This window comes from Colias eurytheme, chromosome 3, assembly GCF_061535395.1.
Source record: "Colias eurytheme isolate Ceu_HAF_F1 chromosome 3, ilColEury1 Martin Lab GWU primary, whole genome shotgun sequence".
NCBI lineage: Eukaryota > Metazoa > Arthropoda > Insecta > Lepidoptera > Pieridae > Colias > Colias eurytheme.
Genome location: NC_142982.1, coordinates 8,357,507 through 8,376,960, shown reverse-complemented (window position 1 = coordinate 8,376,960; position 19,454 = coordinate 8,357,507). Strand labels below are relative to the sequence as shown.

General features: G+C 34.0%; 1 protein-coding gene across 4 annotated transcripts; it reads left to right on the top strand.

Moving 5' to 3' along the window:
• Nucleotides 1–1,879: 1,879 nt before the first annotated feature.
• Nucleotides 1,880–17,669, top strand: msn (serine/threonine-protein kinase msn). Of its 4 annotated transcripts, none has more exons than XM_090119905.1 (22): nucleotides 1,880–2,165; nucleotides 2,341–2,406; nucleotides 2,990–3,197; nucleotides 3,505–3,681; nucleotides 4,098–4,329; nucleotides 4,897–5,025; nucleotides 5,693–5,920; nucleotides 6,433–6,506; nucleotides 7,024–7,108; nucleotides 7,404–7,521; nucleotides 7,948–7,968; nucleotides 8,061–8,157; nucleotides 8,391–8,520; nucleotides 9,490–9,595; nucleotides 10,934–11,878; nucleotides 12,928–13,050; nucleotides 14,383–14,584; nucleotides 14,848–15,068; nucleotides 15,333–15,523; nucleotides 16,008–16,134; nucleotides 16,383–16,517; nucleotides 16,629–17,669. In XM_090119905.1, exons 1-22 carry the CDS (start codon nucleotides 2,100–2,102, stop codon nucleotides 16,875–16,877), a joined length of 3,930 nt encoding a protein of 1,309 aa, XP_089976031.1. In that variant the 5' UTR covers nucleotides 1,880–2,099; the 3' UTR covers nucleotides 16,878–17,669. The 4 variants fall into 4 exon arrangements, with proteins under 4 accessions (XP_089976031.1, XP_089976030.1, XP_089976033.1 ...); XM_090119904.1 differs by having other exon boundaries at nucleotides 14,203–14,584; XM_090119907.1 differs by lacking the exon at nucleotides 10,934–11,878.
• Nucleotides 17,670–19,454: the final 1,785 nt, after the last annotated feature.

Below are 19,454 nucleotides of genomic sequence, written 5' to 3'. Positions count from 1 at the left end.
CGGCCATTTTTTATTTTAGAGAAAAAGTTTTTTTTATAAAACATGCTTATTTTAGCGTTTTGAATAAAAATTATGTATTTTATGATTCCTATACAATATTCACTTTAGATCAAAAATTTTCTAAGTCCTTACTTTGCGCCCCCTTTGCTTTAGGCGGACCAAAACTTAATTTGTAAATATCTCGAAAACTATTAATTTTCGCGCCCCCCCCTTTACAGGGGAAGTTCCTAGTACCCACCCCCCCTCTCTCCACCCCCCACTACCCCCAAATTCCACGCCCTATAATGTACAGTTTTACCCCGACTAAAACGATTTTAAAAACGTTATCACGTTAATAAATACTTTTTAAAATCTTTCGCACCTACATAATATGGCACCTACCCTCTTTAAATTTTTATAATAAGGAAGGTAGTTATGTAAAACATAAGGTTTAGGTTATAGATACTTTGTACGCGTTCCAAAATTACTGAATAAATATGTTATATGAATTTCAGGAATTGCCCGACTCGTGTAGGCGTGCAAGGGAGATTTGTACTTAAGTATAATAAAGGTACCTAATTATATATACATATATTTTTTTTTTCTTTTTTTTGCGTGATTGACTCGTAAAGTAAAATCAAAAGCTTATTACGTACCTGAAACATTAGGAGAAAAGTTGTGGATCTATGATTACATTTATAATTCAAACGGAAATCCCATGCCATCGTCTTCATTTTCAACAGATAACAGGTGTCCATTTTTGCACATAGCACTGGCAAAGCCTTGTGTAATGTGAAGTCTGCAAATTGCGATCTATTTTTGCAATATAAACAATTGTTGCTCTTTTCTTATTCTTACGGATTAAGCTTTGATAATTTTCAGTAGTATTTCACATCTTTCTATGTTTGTGAGTTTGTTGCTGCTGTTTGTTGCTGTAACTTCTAGGCAGCCTTTTTTTGTTCTATGACAGAAACATTTATTATTTTTCATGACCTCTTCTGATCACCCTAAACATCCTGAGAAAAAAAGCAAAGAGAATTACATAATAGAGATTAAAGGATGCGTGAGATATATTTTCAAAATTCACAGGAGCAAGATGGTATTTTAGTGGGGATGCAAAAAATGGAAAGATATTGAAATAAAAATTCCAGTATATTATTTATACCATTACTAAACAAATCTCACACTGTTTCCTCTCCGTGTCTGTAATATAAGTTATAAGACGTACTTAAAGACGTAGGTCATACGTAGGTACTAATTAATTGCAAGTAATAAGATTTAAAACACAGTGACAGACTAGTAGCAATCAGAATATTTTTAAAACGCTGCGGCCCGTTCGAAATCCGAATTTATTGCAGATTCTTTTCAAAGAGAATACAAATAAGACAATTAATATTAATATAATAATCTTGAGAAAAGGCGGTAGTTTTTTTTTTACGTTGATTTCATCATTCACAGACCTTGCATAAAAGTGTACATGAATGTGAAATATACCTCCAAATTCAATCCAATAAGATTAACTAAAGCGAAAACTTATTCCATTCGTAATAAAAGACTAGAACAACATAATAAATTTAAAATTATTATCGGTAAGAAATTTATGCCAATTAAAGCAATATTAATGCTATTTTTTATCTGTGTTATCTATTTTTGACGTTCACCATTTCACCATATTGTTACCAGTTCTTTGAAACCTCCCATTCAGATGCAATGCCATCAGCATCATCTTTATAAGATAGTAAATTTTGATGCTATTACCATGATATTATGAACAGAATGTTTTAATAGGGAATTCTTAATTTAGCAAAAAATAATTAAATTTACATATTTTAACAATATTTTATAATCTATAGTAGAAGAAAAGTCTGCGATGGTAGAATTTAGAATGTTGTCTGCAAAATCTGGCATCCCTGCCGGGTGTGTGTGCGGCATATAAATTGTGTATCTGTAAATCACTGTAAATTTAATTGTAAACAATGTGTTTTATAAATTATTCAGACGTACAATAATAAATTCCTACAAATCTCTACATCAATGTTATAATCTAAGAGCTTTTGTAAGTTTTATATATTGATGTGAGGATCTCGTGCTTTGTCTTCGTGTGTGACAATATACTCAAAATGGCGCATCAACTGGCACCGTCTGTAAATTGTTCATTAGACGACATTGACCTCAGTGCATTAAAGGTAATTCTAAAAACATATATTCTATTAGCAATATAACATACTTCCATTCCAAAGGCCTCTTTGTCTTAACTCGCTTAGAGTGCAATGATCTCACGGGGTGTGAATCATAGGGAAGGTGTATTGGGGAATATAATTAGCTTTTATCTATACATTTCTCGCATATACTTATTTTCAGGATCCTGCTGGTATATTTGAACTGATAGAAGTCGTCGGAAATGGCACGTACGGTCAGGTGTACAAGGTAAGTGCTGCTGTCATAATATAATCATGATTTTAATGAAGTTCATTTTTTAACATTTTATCAAAAATCTTCTTATTGGATTATATTTCGTTAAAGAAACATTCAACTCATTAAGGCAAGCTCTTGTAATCATTTAATCTAATTTAATTATTTACAATTATTACAACTTGACCATTTGAGGACAGTTATTAATGTCAATGAACATAATTAATTTTCATCTGTCTTCTCTAATAAAGTAGTGGCCTACTATTGTTGGATTTATCTTGGACATTTCAACATTTGCATTCAGTTTTCTTATTTTTATAAACAATGATTCTATTATACTTTTGTTATTGTTACAACATTGCTTTTAAAAACAATTTTGAATCTGTTGAAACATAAATTTACATTCATATCAAAAATGTAGTTGTGGCAAAGTCTTATATAAAATAACAATCAACTAACTTTCTCACCTACACACCATTCAAGTTACACTCTTGCATAATTATACAAAATGAGAGCAATTTTATTATTATGATGTTCTGAAAGTATGAGAGATATATGTACATAGACATCAACAATACTGTTGTATGGAATGTTTTAGGGACGTCACACAAAAACAGGTCAACTTGCTGCCATCAAGGTGATGGATGTGACTCAAGATGAAGAGGAAGAAATAAAGCTTGAGATTAATGTACTCAAAAAGTATTCAAACCATCGCAACATTGCTACGTATTATGGTGCTTTTATTAAAAAGAGTCTGCCTGGTAAAGATGACCAGCTCTGGTTGGTTATGGAATATTGTGGTGCTGGTAAGAATATCACTATATTATATAAATATACTAATTATATTTTTTTAATGAGATTAATGAAGTACACTTAGGGAAAGTATGAGGTCAATGACCTTTGATACTGATTTACATTATATTATGCCCTTTCATTACTCTGTTGAGAATATTTTGATAACAGTGTGTTTTAAAATCAAGACCATTTTAATGTATGTACCATTAAAGCATTACCGAACCTAGAACCTGGTAACATTAAACTTAATATAGAAATATTTTCATTATATCAATTTACTTGTTTTCAATACATCTTGTAACTTTTGTATCATTTTAGGATCTGTGACTGATTTGGTTAAATCAACTAAAGGACAATCCCTCAAGGAGGAATGGATATCTTATATCTGCAGAGAAATCCTTAGAGGTCTCAGCTATTTGCATTCAAACAAAGTAATACATCGTGATATTAAGGGCCAGAATGTTTTATTGACTGACAATGCTGAAGTGAAGCTAGGTATGTTGATTTTTACTTGAGAAAAAACAATTTATTTACCAATGCATAGCTATTATAAAAAATAATCCTTATTAACATACTAGCTTTCCGCCCGCGGCTTCGCCCGCATTTTCAAAGAAAAACCCGCGTAGTTTCTTTCCCGTTTGATTTCCGGGATAAAACCTATCCTATGTGTTAATCCAAGTTACCTTCTATATGTGTGCTAAATTACATTGTAATCGGTTCAGTAGTATTTGCGTGAAAGAGTAACAAACACACACATCCTCACAAACTTTCGCATTTATAATATTAGTAGGATTGTATTTGTGCCTTTTAGAGATTTAAGCATATACCTTGTTTTTATTGACTGCACCTGAGCACCTATTATTGCTTACTAGCTAACTTATCATATTAACACTTGAATAATGTTTCCCTAGTGGACTTTGGAGTGTCAGCTCAGTTGGACAGAACAATTGGAAGGAGGAACACCTTCATAGGAACTCCATACTGGATGGCACCAGAGGTGATTGCGTGCGATGAGAACCCAGAAGCGACTTACGACAATCGATCTGACCTCTGGTCTCTCGGTATCACTGCCCTCGAGATGGCAGAGAGTCAACCGCCTCTATGTGATTTACATCCTATGAGAGCTCTGTTTCTTATTCCAAGGTATGCTACAATAATAACTAGATTTTCCAAAGTATTAGAGAGTGGTTGTTTTTGCTATTATTCTTAATGGGATGTACATTTCAAGCCTTTTACTTTAAAATTTATATTTAAAAAATTAACAAATCTTTGAAAACAAAGGTATCTTTGTAATTTCATAAAAAAATATTAATAATTGTATATTCTATTTACAATTACATATTATTAAAAAAAAATAATAAATACTACTTCATTTTGATAAGAATAAATACCGGATTGTGATTTGTGATCTATATCCCAGTACATTACAATGTAATTTTTCTGTTTATTTATATTTCTATATCTTATCTTACACATTATAGTAATGTACAATATTTTATTTGTTTTGAATATGAGATTATGTTTACTTGCTATGAATTTATTATGATATTATGCATCATCTTATAGGCATGCCTTTTTAATAACCTTATTTTGTATTAATGTAGTTGCCATAGAATTTAATTGCTATTTTGCAATTCAACCATTTAGAAAGGCAAACAGAATATAATGAATAATTATGATTTAAGCTTAATAAATGTATTTTTCTTACAGAAATTCTCCTCCTCGCTTAAAGTCAAAGAAGTGGGCAAAGAAATTTCATAGTTTCATTGAAACTGTACTTGTGAAGGATTATCATCAAAGGCCTTACACTGAGCAACTGCTAAAACATCCATTCATAAGGTAAACCTTTTATCTAATCTCATTATAGTAAAAGACATTTATTATTTTCAATTGGTTTAAAATGAGGTATATTATGGAAAGTGCAATACATTTTATATTTCCAGTTTTGTTTTAAATAAAATCTATAATATAAAAATGAATCCCAAAATGTGTTGGTAAGCGCATCGGCTGAACCGATTTCGTTAATTCTTTTTTTATTATATTCCTTGAAGTACGAGGATGGTTCTTACGTAGAGAAAACGTAAAAATGTACCACGGGCGAAGCCGGGGCGGACTGCTTGTTTATAAATATTATTATATTAACATAGTGAAGTCCTGTGTCCCCTAGTGGGGTAAGGGGCAGATGCATTATGCATACATCTGTTTCACTGATCGATTTTCTTTACGGACAGATCAGCCTTCTGTATCCTGCCAGCCCGAGACATTTTTTTTTATCCTCTCCACCGGGAATCAAACCCAGGACTTCACATACTTAGTTGTTTTTAATGCATTCTTATAATATTCAAAAACAACCATTAATCACAATAAAAGTGAACACTGAGTTCATACATTCTTAATAACTCAGGCCCCGGAACCACAGACACAATAGAAAATCTATTGTGTCTGGGACCCATCGGGCCGCTTGGGGCTCAATGGGTTAACAATTTAATATTAATACCTATTACAGAGATCAACCCACTGAGCGGCAAGTGAGGATACAATTGAAGGATCACATAGACAGATGCAAGAAACGCAAGCAAGAGAACTCGGTGCGCGAAGACTACAAGTACTCCGGTTCGGAGGGTGAGGAGGAAGACAATGCGATTGCGGGTGAACCATCGTCCATTGTGCATAACGCTCCGCACCAAGGAGGGGATACTCTACGCAGGAATTTCCAACAGATACAAGAAGGAAGGTTAGTAGATATATCAATTTTTGAAGTGAAAACTTCTTTAGCGGCGTTGAGTATAAAATCTTAAACTCGCGTCAGGATACGTGGCCTGATCGAAAAAGCGTAAGACGGACTTTTTTTTTTAGCTTTTATATTCCATGCGTAAGACGGATACCATTCCAAAATATCAAACATGCTGAACGTTAATAATCAAGTTTTCACTTCTGCCGGCACTCCCGGAGTGCAACCCGTCTTTTTTTTTATCTGTGGCTTGCCGCTTGCAATACTAAATCTTAATAGCAATGTATAAAGAAAGTTAAGTAAATATAATTATGATATAAAAATTAATTTGCATTTAAGTTCTATGTGGCAGTGATGTCCAATTTCATTGTGGTGTTCCAAAGCTAGGATTTTTATTTAGATTGCCGCAAATGATTTTAAAATCCATGTCCATTATAGCGTATTAACAGTTATATAAAAGAAATACTAACATTTGACAAGAAGTGTGTTAAATAATGCTTTATCATGAAATATAGAGCTGCGGAAGCGCAACAACCCCAACCGCCGCCTAAACGCAACAGCAAACGTGAGGAGCGTGAGGAGATTCCAGGTAAATTGACATTTGCTTGTTAGATTCATAAATATATATTACATACCTTATATTAATATTATTATATATGTAGTTCTTATTAGGTACTAGAGGTCCGCCCCGGCTTCGCCTGTGGTACATATTATTTCGCAATAAAAGGTAGCCTATGTCCTTTCTCGGGTATCAAAATATCTTCATACCAAATTTCATGCAAATTGGTTCAGTAGTTTAGGCGTGATTGAGTAACAGACAGACAGAGTTACTTTCGCATTTATAATATTAGTATGGATTTATGCATTATCTTTATGCATATGCACCTAATAGGAACTAAAATAAATGATTACTCTGTCAATACACAACAGATATAAGAAAGTCCTAATCAATATTTTTTGACTATTTCTGCAATATTGTTTTTCTTAAATAAGGATTTTATTTCGTACTTTTCTACAATGAATTCCTGATAGAAACATATAAACAAATACATTATATTGTGATATTGTTATTTACGTTCCGTTAACATAAATATTGTTGCATATAGAACCTGGTCCTCCAGCAAGACCATCCATTCCACAAAGACTGATTGTAGTGCCAGACCCACAGGCACAACAGCCTAACAGATATAGGTAATTATTATTATTTTAAGTTAAGTATATTAATGTACAGAATTGTCTCAAAATAAGTAATCAATTTTCGATAGGTACCCAGATTTATGTATATCAATGCACAAGATTCTGATTTACTTTTACTTACATAATATCTTTCTTACTAATACTATATTTTAATTTAAGTCTTTATTCTATTGTATACATGTTTTTAAAAAATTCGTTATATATATATAAAAATAATTTCCGTGTTCAGGTATCATTCGTTTAAAAAACCGTTATACTATGAGTATATTTTGAATCTGTACAATTTCAGGCCTCTGCCCCCGACGCCGAAATCGTCTGGATCGTCGAACAGCTCTGGCTCTAACAACGGCACGCCGCCCGCCAGCGGGCCCCTGCCGCCGCAGCGATCTAACAAGTTTATTCCTATGGTATGTACTTTATATAAAAATTTAATTAATGAATTTAAAATTTTATTACAGCTATCTTCATAATTAAAAAAAAATTAAGTCTATTAAGGAGTATTTGGAATAGAATGAAAAAACTTCTAATATTTATACCATTACCTAATCAAACAGAAGCAGAAAATTCGGCGAAATAAGAGTTTACTCCATACTCACTGACCATAGAGTACAATCATTCTTGATTAATTAATTGCCTTTGAAAATTGATTACTTTCATTTGGAAGAATGAATGCGTGACGGTGTATTAAAAAACTATAAACGAAAACTGGTGTAATATTGAATTAAGTCTTTCGAATGTTTTAAATTGTATGTTTTATGTTATTTTATTGCTTGTATTTTTGTTTTCATGTCACGCTGTTTTTCTTTGCACGGTTGATTTAACTTCGAACGCAGGTTCCGCCAAGAAGGCCAGAGGTGTGTTTTGGTTTCGTTTTTTATTTAATTTTATAAAAATTTAAATTATTCTAAATTGTTAGTTCGATTATTCACATAAAACATATTTTTAGGATTTGGACAAACTTGCTGCTCAGCTGAATGAACTTGGAGTGGTTTCTGGAAACGAACCTCCGAATCGACCGCCCCGAGCACCAACGAATGGACAAGGTATTTCAAAAGTATTACCTATTTAACATAATTTACACATCGATTTTTTCAAGATATAACGTATATTGTGTATAACGTAATTATTGACAAATTAACCTTTTTTTATGAGGTGGATTAAATTTTCAAATTACTTATATCAGCTTTCAAATTCAAGTTCGATTTTTTCCATTATAATTAAGTAAATAAATTGTTAAATAATTTTTATTTCATAATAATAATAATAATGTTTAAAGGTCCGCCCGTGGAGCGAAATCCCCCAGAGCCAACCTTTGAGGACTCGGACAGTGACTCTGACGCCGACGAAGGTGGTGGCCGAGTAAGAAACGATGGCACTTTGCTGGCCAGCGATCCGCCCAAGCCCCTGTGAGTGAGATTTTTATTAACATAATATAAATTATTGTCAAAAAATTAGGCATCAGTTGGCGACAACTCTTGTTGTAGCCAGATACTTTTATATTCGAAGTTATTTTTTCTAAGTTCTCATATAAAGTTAAAGGCTATTTGTGTTTGAGTCCAATTTAATTGTGTAATGTCTAATATTAAAAAATCCTGAATTTATATCAACATTTGTTTCATATCAATTTACATTTCAACTAATGACATTTTTCTATTTCTTTTTTCATTTTATTTTGCATTTTACATTTATTTTTCCCCTTGTCACCCTTATTTTTTTTTATCATCGCATTTACACATTTCATTCTCCCAACCCCATACAATTCATACTTATTCCATGAATCCTATGTACTCTCAATCGTATTCTTCCACTTAAATAACTATTCATATTTCATTATCATGTATTTTGATAAATTCTATTTGCCTTCCATCGAACTTTATTTTTCACTTTCATCAATTAACACAAATCTCTTTTCATATCTAAATTACTTATTGTAATTGTTGTTCTAATTCATTACCAATTCATTTCATCAATTTCATTCTCTTACCTACATCTCAAATTTATCTTCTCACTCGCGCCCAACTATATTGATGAACTTACCTTTTGTTTATACTTCACAAATCATCAATGCAAATTTCTGTCCAATTACGATTCGCTACCGTGTATCCTTACCTCACTTTTCTTTTATAATATCCACATCTCCTCGACGCCCACCTTTACGTCCCATTTGAACAAATCTTCTCGTAACACTCCCTATCCTTTACTTTTCTCATCCTCTCTTTTGTATAAAACCTTGCCCTTATTCCACGGCTCCCTACACCCGTTTCCTCTCTTTTGTATAAAACCTTGCCCTTCCACCGCTCCCTACCCTTTTACGAACCTGTCCCGTGCACGTCCGTTATTGGTTTGCGGCTTGTCAGCCCCGAGTTGTGCTTTAGGCCGGGCCTGTCGGCGGTGTCGGAGGACGGCGCGGCGCCCACGCGCCCGCTGCCGCCCACGCCGGACGACGACGATCCGCACAAGGACCGCACGCTCGTCAAGCGGGTGAGTGTGCTTGTATGGTGTGGATTGTGGATATGATTGGATATAGGAAAATGTTATTTCTAAAAAAAAAATTTTTTTTAAGAGGGGTTAGGCGGTCAGCGAAAATTCAGCTATTCGGGCCTGAGGTAAGCGGTGAGGGGATCCGCGTTTAGTATGGAATCAACGTGCTCGAAACTTAAAATCGTAAGCGCCATTCACATTTTTATCAAAAAGTGAATGAAAATATTTAGTATTTTCTAAATCTAAAACAGTCACGAAATCGAGAAGGTAAATACCTATGTATTTGTGATTTTATACGAATTATTATCGTAAAATACAGTTGTAATGAGCATTTATATGATATTTTAGAGGTAACTTCAGGATTTTTTTTTATCGAGCAAAATTTTTCCAATCGTGTTTTGGAAACAGTCATCCCATCACACATACGTTCTGTAATACATATTAGAAATTTCAGTGCGAAAAAACTTCAATATTTTCAATTATAGCTCATAGAAAACAGTCCATTTTGCCGTGTTCACCTACTAAGGGCCCTTAAGCATTTTAATGCTAAAAAAAACGAATTCGCGGTAAAGTGAGAAAGTAATAAAGTGTAAACAAGGTAGACCTTACTTGCAAAAAATAAGACGACTGCGCTGAGTGTATAGCTGTTGGTTTTTTGGGGAAACTTGATCAATTAATACATGTACCTATTTTTTATTATAATATCAGTATTCAACTTTATCTTATATCTATTTTTTAACGAAGCATTTATAATATTCAATGCTATATCATCAATCATATCCGCATAACATACAATAATCGTGCTTGAGATTTTAAAAGAAACTGGTTTGAAGGCACATTTTTAAACAATTATATATTTTGTTTAATCATTCATTAAATATTCCAATTTAAAACATAATGTTTGGTATATGCTCATTATTTATTGCGTTCAAATTATATACACTCAATTCTATTGTTTTAGCATTTTCATCTTCATTAGGACTCTCATAAACAACACTGTGATAATAAATCTTTATTATTAATTATTAGAAATCTTACATAAATTGTTGATGTCTAAAATGTTAAATTCATGAAAATATTTATATTGTTGTTCGCCTCTTTACAATGTCATTAAGGTTGAGTACATGTTAAAGTGAGCATTTAATGTTTGTGGTAAAAATTTAGCATGTCCTCAGCTTCCAACATTTTATCCGCCTTTGGCTCTATAGTTTGGTGAGGTTAATGCATTAATTTGTTAATTTTCACGCCAAAATAAGATAGTGAGCGATCATATCTATTGTTTATAACAATTTTATTTATATGTGGCTTTTATACTAAACATGTTTTGAATAACATCAGAGGGAGAACACAGAGAACGATAAGAGGCAATCGGACGTCGACGAAGCGGTATTGTTGAAAGACTGGGACTTTGCAAGATTTTTCCCTTCGAAAAATGCTGAAGCCAAAGAAGAGAAACAAGACGCTAGCAAGGAGACTGACCAAAAGCGCGCCCAACTCCAACGTCAATCCAGAATTGAAATGGAGGATGCATGGGTCAAATATAAAGCAATCGCGACTCCGCCTTCTCGCCACAAACAACTTTTCCAAAAACCTGAAAAGTCCACACAAGAAAAGCTGTCGGATATATTGAAATATAAAAAAGAACAAGAATCAGAAGTTAGCTCTCCGAATCGATTTTTCAGAGGGTTCCGGCGAGAGAATTCAGACTTCTTTCCTCTGTCTAGTACACGGCATTCAGCCATATACTTTCCTAAGCATGAAAGTCCAATTGGTGTTAATAAACAAAGGTCTAGCGGAATCTTCAATCATTCAAGAAAACAAAGCAATAAACCACAATCCTCTGGTGAGCCTGTACTGACAGATTTCATAAAAATGAATGACAGTTTAAAGTTTTCACAAAACGCAGCCAAACGAAACGATAAAAGAACCCCAGATAGAAAAGTGCCGGGTAACAATCCCATTGATGCTCTGAAGAACGTCGCCGAATTAATTCGGCAAGACAGTGAAAATAACGGTATGAGTCGCCAGAGCAGCGTGAACAGTGATTCTCCAGCGACTAGCATTTGTTTCACCAGTGGGGCTTCCTTTGAGAGAACTGGAACTTTAGATTTAACTGCTAATACGTTGGAGAATAAGCCAGCCCCCAATATACCCGACAGCTGCAATATAATGAAACCTCGCAGAGAAAAGACAGAATCCGATATCGTTTTCCGAAGGAATTGTAATCGGCACACAGAGGTTTTGTCAAGTTGTGGGCAGGAAGCGGTAAACGCACAGGAACAGGTAATTGCTCACTGCTCGGGATAGTTTGATTAATATTTTTATACTTACGTTTTGGTATGAGGGTTACATTAATCTTTGTATATCTAACAACTGTATATGACTAACCTGAGTAACTTGCAATGCTATTATACGTATATCAAGCTATGTTTGACTCTGTAGCTATGGGTGTGGTGGTTGAGGCAAATATGGGGATTGTCAAGTTTTCCTACGTAATTAATGATATCATCAGTAATAACATTGTGATATGTTTCTTTTGAATAGATTGTATAGTAGATAATTATTTATTTCTAGTCCTTGCTCATAAGTCTTGTATTTTGGCGTGATATTTTATATGAAACTTATAGTATTGTAAGCATCTGTATTATGTAGAGTTTACAGTACAATATTGCAAATGGTGTATATACAAATATGTAGAAACATTTTTATAAATATTAGCTCGGTAGTTGACATTAACCTAACCACTGTTAACAAAGCACTCTATTAATAAACTAACAATTTCTACCATCTGTGCGCGGATACCGTCTTCCTGCCGAGAAATGCGATGTGTCCTGAGTGATGAAATTACAAAATTTGTGCCATTAAAACGATATTTAACATAACTTGGGAATGATCGCCTAACGAAATGTCACAGAAGCTGGAAAGAAACATTAAACATCATCAGATTTGTGAATGTGTTCCACTTGCATGTTTTGCTACTGTTTGTGTTTGTCTCGCTATGCCGCTATTGATGCAACGTTAAAACATTAATGCACAGTTTATAGCTCGATTTTATCGCCATTATTTTAGATGTAACTTTTACATTATTAATCATTTTATAGCGTTTATAAATTATATTAAACATAAAGGTATTTTTCCAATAAGTAATTAATGTCATTATTTTACACAAATAATTTTATACAATTGACTTTTTAAATTTTATAAGCAAAACATTGAAAATATGTACTTTTGTATTTATCTACTTACATTTATTTAACCACATAGAAACCATACATATAACTCTACTATTTATTTAAGAATAATAGAGTTATATAAGTGGATATCCCTCCCAGGGTCGTTCGGGTGGAAATAATGAGGGAAGTGGGTCTCGCACGAGTTCCGTACTACCCGACCTCTTGAGCCAGGCTGGACAACCCACAACACCGCCGAGACATGACAAATCCACCAGTGAAGAGGTAAATAACAGCCCAAATACTCCCCCTATGTTTATAATGTTCCATACATTGAGCCTCCTCATAAAATATATCAAATATCATCATGGGTTAAATATGTTATACATTTACATCTAGTTATCAGAAGCATTTAAAAATACATATTATAGTATATTTACGCAAATTTGCCAATATATTCATTCATACCGTGCTTATTGTGATAAATATTTAAGGTGTAACCGGCCGCGTTACCCATTTAACATTCCCACGGGGCTCCCAACTTTATAGGCTATTTAACTGTTCTTTTTTATTAAGATTCTAATACGTGCCTAAGAATACTCCTAATTTTATTTATGCTTAGATTAAGATCATGTTTGGGGCCCCAAGTATATTCGCAAATTGCCGCGCTGAGCTTATAGTATATAGTATTAATGTAATAATGGTTGTCAATCATGCAAACACACATCGGAGCCACGGTCCGCGACCGGTTTGCAGACACCCGATACCACCGCGTAAGTACGAAACGTATCGCAAACAAGACATGCTTCAATTCAAGCGTATATAGAATGTTGTTTGTTTATATACTCCCATTTCTTCTCTATTTATGCATACTCATAGATTTGCTTACATGTAATCGATTTGACTAAACAGCTTTCAGGTAGATAATCGGGAGAGGTTTGGATAATACGATATGTTGTAAAGATTTACCGTTCATGGTACTTTAAAACTTGTAAATGTAACTGGCAATGAAGTAAAAAAAAAGTTAAAAACTAGAGTCAACATTTCAAAATAAAATAACTCTACTGTCGAGTTTCCAAAAGTTAAAAATAAATTAGTTAAGACCCGAATAAATAATAACCATTTTTCAATACCTCTTTATCATACTGTCTCATGAACATTACACTTCATATTTACACATGCAAAATCATTGCCTGCTACAATATTATACTCTACATCCACATTCAATTAAACATGCGTCACCATAAAATGTAGATACTGGCCATGTCGCAAATAACTTTCCGACCATACTTGAGATGTTGACTAATAAACGGGAGGTGGATTTATAATGAACTAACAATTCACAAAACAGATCGATAAAGAACATACAATCAAATGTGTTTATTTCTTGATTTATAGTCGCTACAAATGAATTGACATTGTATATTTCTTTTCCAGTATAGGCAGGCCATAGCGGGATGTACGCCGTCCCCCGCCCCCCACCACCACCACCCCCTCCCCTCGTCCGTCCAGTCGACGCCGTCCAAGTCGTTCGTGGTGCAGGGCGCGTCCCCCCTGCAGCACTCGCCGTCGAACTCGTCGGTGGGGTCGCAGCAACAGTTTCTGCCCTTGCAACAGAAGCAGCGCTCGTTCCTCACGTTCGGGTTCGGCGCGGGCTCGACGGGCAGCGGCACGGGCGGCTCGGGCAACGCGTCGCGCCGCGAGAGCCACGTCAACGTGAACGTGACGCCCACCGGGCACGACATCTCGTCCGACACGCCCGAGATCAGGAAGTACAAGAAGCGGTTCAACTCGGAGATCCTCTGCGCTGCGCTATGGGGTCCGATTTTGTTTCTGTATCTAAATAGATAATACGAATAAATACACGTTTTATTCGACAGCTGCCAATACATTTTATAATACATGTAATAAAATATTAACCGAGATAAACAAGGCGGTCATAAAGAAGTGTTATTTTCAAAGTAACCAACTTGATAGTGACAAAACAAACAGACAGCAACTATTTTGATTCAATTTGTACTACCAAATATTTATTTTTAACACATTTTTTGACACAAGCTTAATTTATCATTATCTTTACAGGAGTAAATCTACTTATTGGTACCGAAAATGGTCTCATGTTACTGGATCGTTCTGGACAAGGCAAAGTGTATCAATTAATCTCTCGACGCCGCTTCCAACAAATGGAAGTGTTAGAAGGACAAAACATCTTAGTAACGGTGTCTGGGAAGAAGAATCGCGTCAGAGTGTACTATTTAAGTTGGCTGAAGTCTAAAATTCTGCGCACAGACGGACTCAGTGACGTGAGTATATTTTATATATTGATTAGAATAGTGGAATTTGCCCATTGCTTCGAGATTTTTGAATTCTAAAGTCCGCTTTCAGGACATACTCATAGAGCCATATGAATAACCTACTTAACATTATTTGACCTATATTTTTATATATTTTGGCCATTTTAAATGGCAGTTAAGCTATGCTAAACATATTCGAAAGTTGTATAACTGACTATAAATATTTCAACTTATGAGCGACCCAAATTCACGAGCAACTTATTTTCCATGCAGCAAGTGGAAAGGAGGAACGGCTGGATCAACGTTGGTGAACTCCAAGGCGCAGTGCACTTCCGTATCGTGAAGTATGAGCGGATCAAGTTCCTTGTGATCGCTCTCAAGGACTCCATCGAGATATACGCGTGGGCGCCCAAACCGTATCACAAGTTTATGGCATTTAAAAGCTTTGGTGATTTACAACACAGGTAAAAATTATTTAGTAGCTAATTTGCAAGTTATTATAAACTTGAATGATCCAGTAGTGACTCAACTACCTTTTTATACATACTTACAAATAAGAAGTATAAAAAGAAATAATCTTATATATAAAAATGAATCGCAAAATGTGTTGGTAAGCGCATAACTCGAGAACGGCTGAACCGATTTCGATAATTCTTTTTTTATTATATTCCTTGAAGTACGAGGATGGTTCTTATGTAGAGAAAACGTAAACATGTACCACGGGCGAAGCCGGGGCGGAACGCTAGTTAATGATAAAGATGAAGCTAAATGTAAAACTAAAATTAACAATACTTTGCTAAATATTGGTGGTGCAAGTAATCCTAATGAGCACATAACTAACATACATTTTTTTGATAAATTTATGTAATGCAAGTAGTTCCAATGAGAGCATAAATTTAAAAGTTATATTTCCATATAAGTAAATACCATGTTTTTATTGTGTTTTAGGCCTTTGTTAGTGGACTTAACAATAGAAGAAGGCACCAGACTGAAAGTAATTTATGGATCTGCTGATGGATTCCATGCTGTTGATCTCGATACTGCCAGTGTCTATGATATTTATATTCCAAAACATGTAAGTATACACCATATTTTATTTAAATTCTGTATCAGTTTTCAAAATTATTTGTAGAAGAAGGCAGAAGCCTAAATGCAAAAATAATAGATGATTTTTATTCCGTCTTATTAGAATTTTAAAAATAGTAATGTTATAGGCATTCCTTCAGTATTATCTACTTTATAATGCTTCAAGTTAGAATTGTATCTTGTATTTTTCTTTGTCCGTGATAAAAAATTTTCAATGTTTTCTATTGTTTCTTTTAGACCCAGGGAGCTATAGTTCCACATTGCATTGTTCCACTGCCCAATTCCAATGGTGGACAGCTCTTGCTATGCTATGATAATGAAGGCGTCTATGTGAACACATATGGAAGAGTTAGCAAGAACATTGTACTTCAGGTAATGTTTTATTCTTTTTTTTTTATTAAGTTTTAGGAAGACCTTGAGAAAACAACATTGGCCATTTGAGAAAGCATAGGCTATAAGTAAACTTACCTCTTCTTTTTTCAGTGGGGAGAAATGCCAACGTCTGTAGCTTACATCGGCACAGGACAAATAATGGGGTGGGGCAACAAAGCTATAGAAATACGCTCCGTCGAAAGCGGCCATCTTGACGGCGTGTTCATGCACAAAAAAGCCCAACGACTTAAATTTTTATGTGAGCGTAATGACAAAGTATTCTTTTCGTCCGCAAAAGGCGGTTCTTCCTGCCAAATATATTTCATGACGCTCAACAAGCCAGGGATGGCCAATTGGTAGTGAAACGACGTATAGGCGAGAGACGCCTAGGATCTGTGATGTAGCACTAGGCCCTCATTGACACACAATATCGATCACAATGTTATTGAAAGATTTTCGGCTAAAAAGCAGCTTGAAGAATGAGTATTACCGGTTTAAAATGTGCTCAAAAGACAATCCACAAAATATAAAAATTAATTTGAGGACCTTCTTCATATGTGGCATTTTGTACTGAATGATGTAATTTCAATACAAGCTACTAAGATATATATTATATTATTAAGCAATAACCTATAGAATAAAGTTTTGATATTGACAATTATTGTTAAGTAAGTTAATAACGCTTAGATTTTATGTTGCAAATGTTTATTACTGAAAGAGAATGTAATACAAATCAGACTAGATAATCACATTATGCCATAATATATTGTTTATTTAGCTAATTTGGTGATGATTATTTCATTGGTTATATCATTATTTACTTGTTCAAATAACAATGCCATTTTTAATAATTAAAAAATGATTATGACACAATCGTAAAAATATACTCGTAGGTGGTGTAAATTATCATTTTAAGGATACTCCTTTATAAATTGGCACTTAGTCAAGTCACTGTATATGGTAATTATCACACCAAACTGCAATAATTTTAATCATGGATGAATCCAAAATTTGGTACTATTTATTATTTATTTGTTATGTACTATATTATTTACATGTATAAAGATGTAACTGTGCATATTGAAAATTATATATTTGATGACTTTTTTATTTGAAATTACCTTAGCCCAATAAAACACAAAATATTATAAATATCTTTTATTTTAACATTTATTCTTAGTATCACAAATTTTTAAGCTAGATCACAAATTCACTCGTTCATTCAAAAATATAAAACCAATATAAAAAAATGAAGAATCCAAACATAACCCTTGCATAATTTCCCCACTAAAAAAAGGATCACTGGAATGCTAAGTGCTGTGTCACTGAAAGCTTCTGAAATTAATTTAGAAGTTATTGGTAAATATCCAACAAGCCCTTCCAACAAGTCCAACTATTTCGAATTCATATTATATTGGCACAACAGATACTTTGAAAGATCAAGAAACCATAAATGAATAACAGAGGAAATAGCTAAGCAATCACGGAAGAATTGAAATTAACATCTTTGTTGAATGAATCAAAACTTCTAATTATTCTAAACCTATTGCTAAAACAAACAGACAAGGTTACGGTTACATGTTATATTATGTATGTCTACATCCTGAACTAAAAAGAATGCAAAAAAAGAATATTTTGTTGAAAAGCAATATGTATATTGTGGAAATATTGAAATAATTATAGATCAAGTGAAAGATTTGTTTATCACGCACGCGCAAGTGAAATCTGAAACTTTCAAATTTAGTTGATTTTTGGATTCTGAAAAGGTGATCACATTTTATTAAACATTGAGTTACCATGTATTACGTAGTTATGTACGTAATAATACCTCAATGATTGAAGGTCCTCATCTTTTGATTTTTTATCGGAAACTGAGAATATCTTACACGAGAAGCTTGTAAATTAGACCTATTTAGTCGCACACCCATCTCACACTGCGATTCATCGGAGGAAGAGCAAAAAGTAAATTCGCAAGGTCAACTGAAAATTGATTTTAATTAGTTTCTTTAAAAAAAGACTAGAATTTTGTAAGTCAAAATTTTTGAATAAAGGTCATTTTTCGCTCTTCATCATGTTTTACGCCAAGAATCGCCGAAGCTGCCTGGAATAAACTGCATGATGCGAATCATTCCCTTCATTCCTCTCTGTTCACTGTTTGCCTTCTGTTTGCACGGAAAGAAAAGCACTCATCTAATGCATCCGATGATCCGTGGAGAATGTTAAAATTGAAAAAAAAAATTGCTGTCAAAGCTGGGCATTTCGTAAATATAGGTTCAGTGGCAAGTAATATCAACTCAGTATAACAATAATAAGATTTACCGATACCGAAAGTTGCGGAAGCGACGTGTTATATGAGCCGGACAACATGCAAACACAGGAAGGATGGAATCGTGAAAAGGCGAAAAATCAAACAAGCTCCAAGGATTTCTTACCAAGGAGGAAAAAGTTTGAAACAAGTTACTGCCAAGTCGAAAGCTCTGCTCTGATCATAGAAATCTAAATAACAAGACACTAGAAGTCGTAAGCGTGCGTGACCTTGTCGCCACTCAGGTGATTTGCACATCACCAGTGCATTCGTCACTGTTCAGTTGCTCTGGAGACCTATGAGTGTATACATGGTGTGTTTCAGCAATTCCCATTGCGGAAATTCTTCCACAAGTTGTAATTATAATTATAAAGGAATAATATTTCATCGGAAAATATTTTTTTTTAGAAATAATGCCGTTTTTCCTTAAAATTATAGAATATTTACAAGTATTACGAGTGTCACCATAGTAATCGAAATAACAATGAATGACACAGTCGACCATTCTTATTATCACGTTTGTTCGTATTGGAGCAAAAAGTCTCATATACTTAGGGATGTTATTCTAAAATAAACCGTAAATTCGTGCGTTAGGATACATATTCAAAAGCTTAATTTAATAGATAAGTTAG

What these genes read in the sequence shown, in the direction of transcription:
- msn (XM_090119904.1), top strand. Translation starts at nt 2,100, where the DNA reads ATGGCGCATCAACTGGCACCGTCTGTAAATTGTTCATTAGACGACATT. An exon ending in TTCCGCCAAGAAGGCCAGAG is followed by an intron (nt 7,969 to 8,060) that starts GTGTGTTTTGGT and finishes ACATATTTTTAG; the next exon opens with GATTTGGACAAACTTGCTGC. An exon ending in TTTGGTGATTTACAACACAG is followed by an intron (nt 15,524 to 16,007) that starts GTAAAAATTATT and finishes ATTGTGTTTTAG; the next exon opens with GCCTTTGTTAGTGGACTTAA.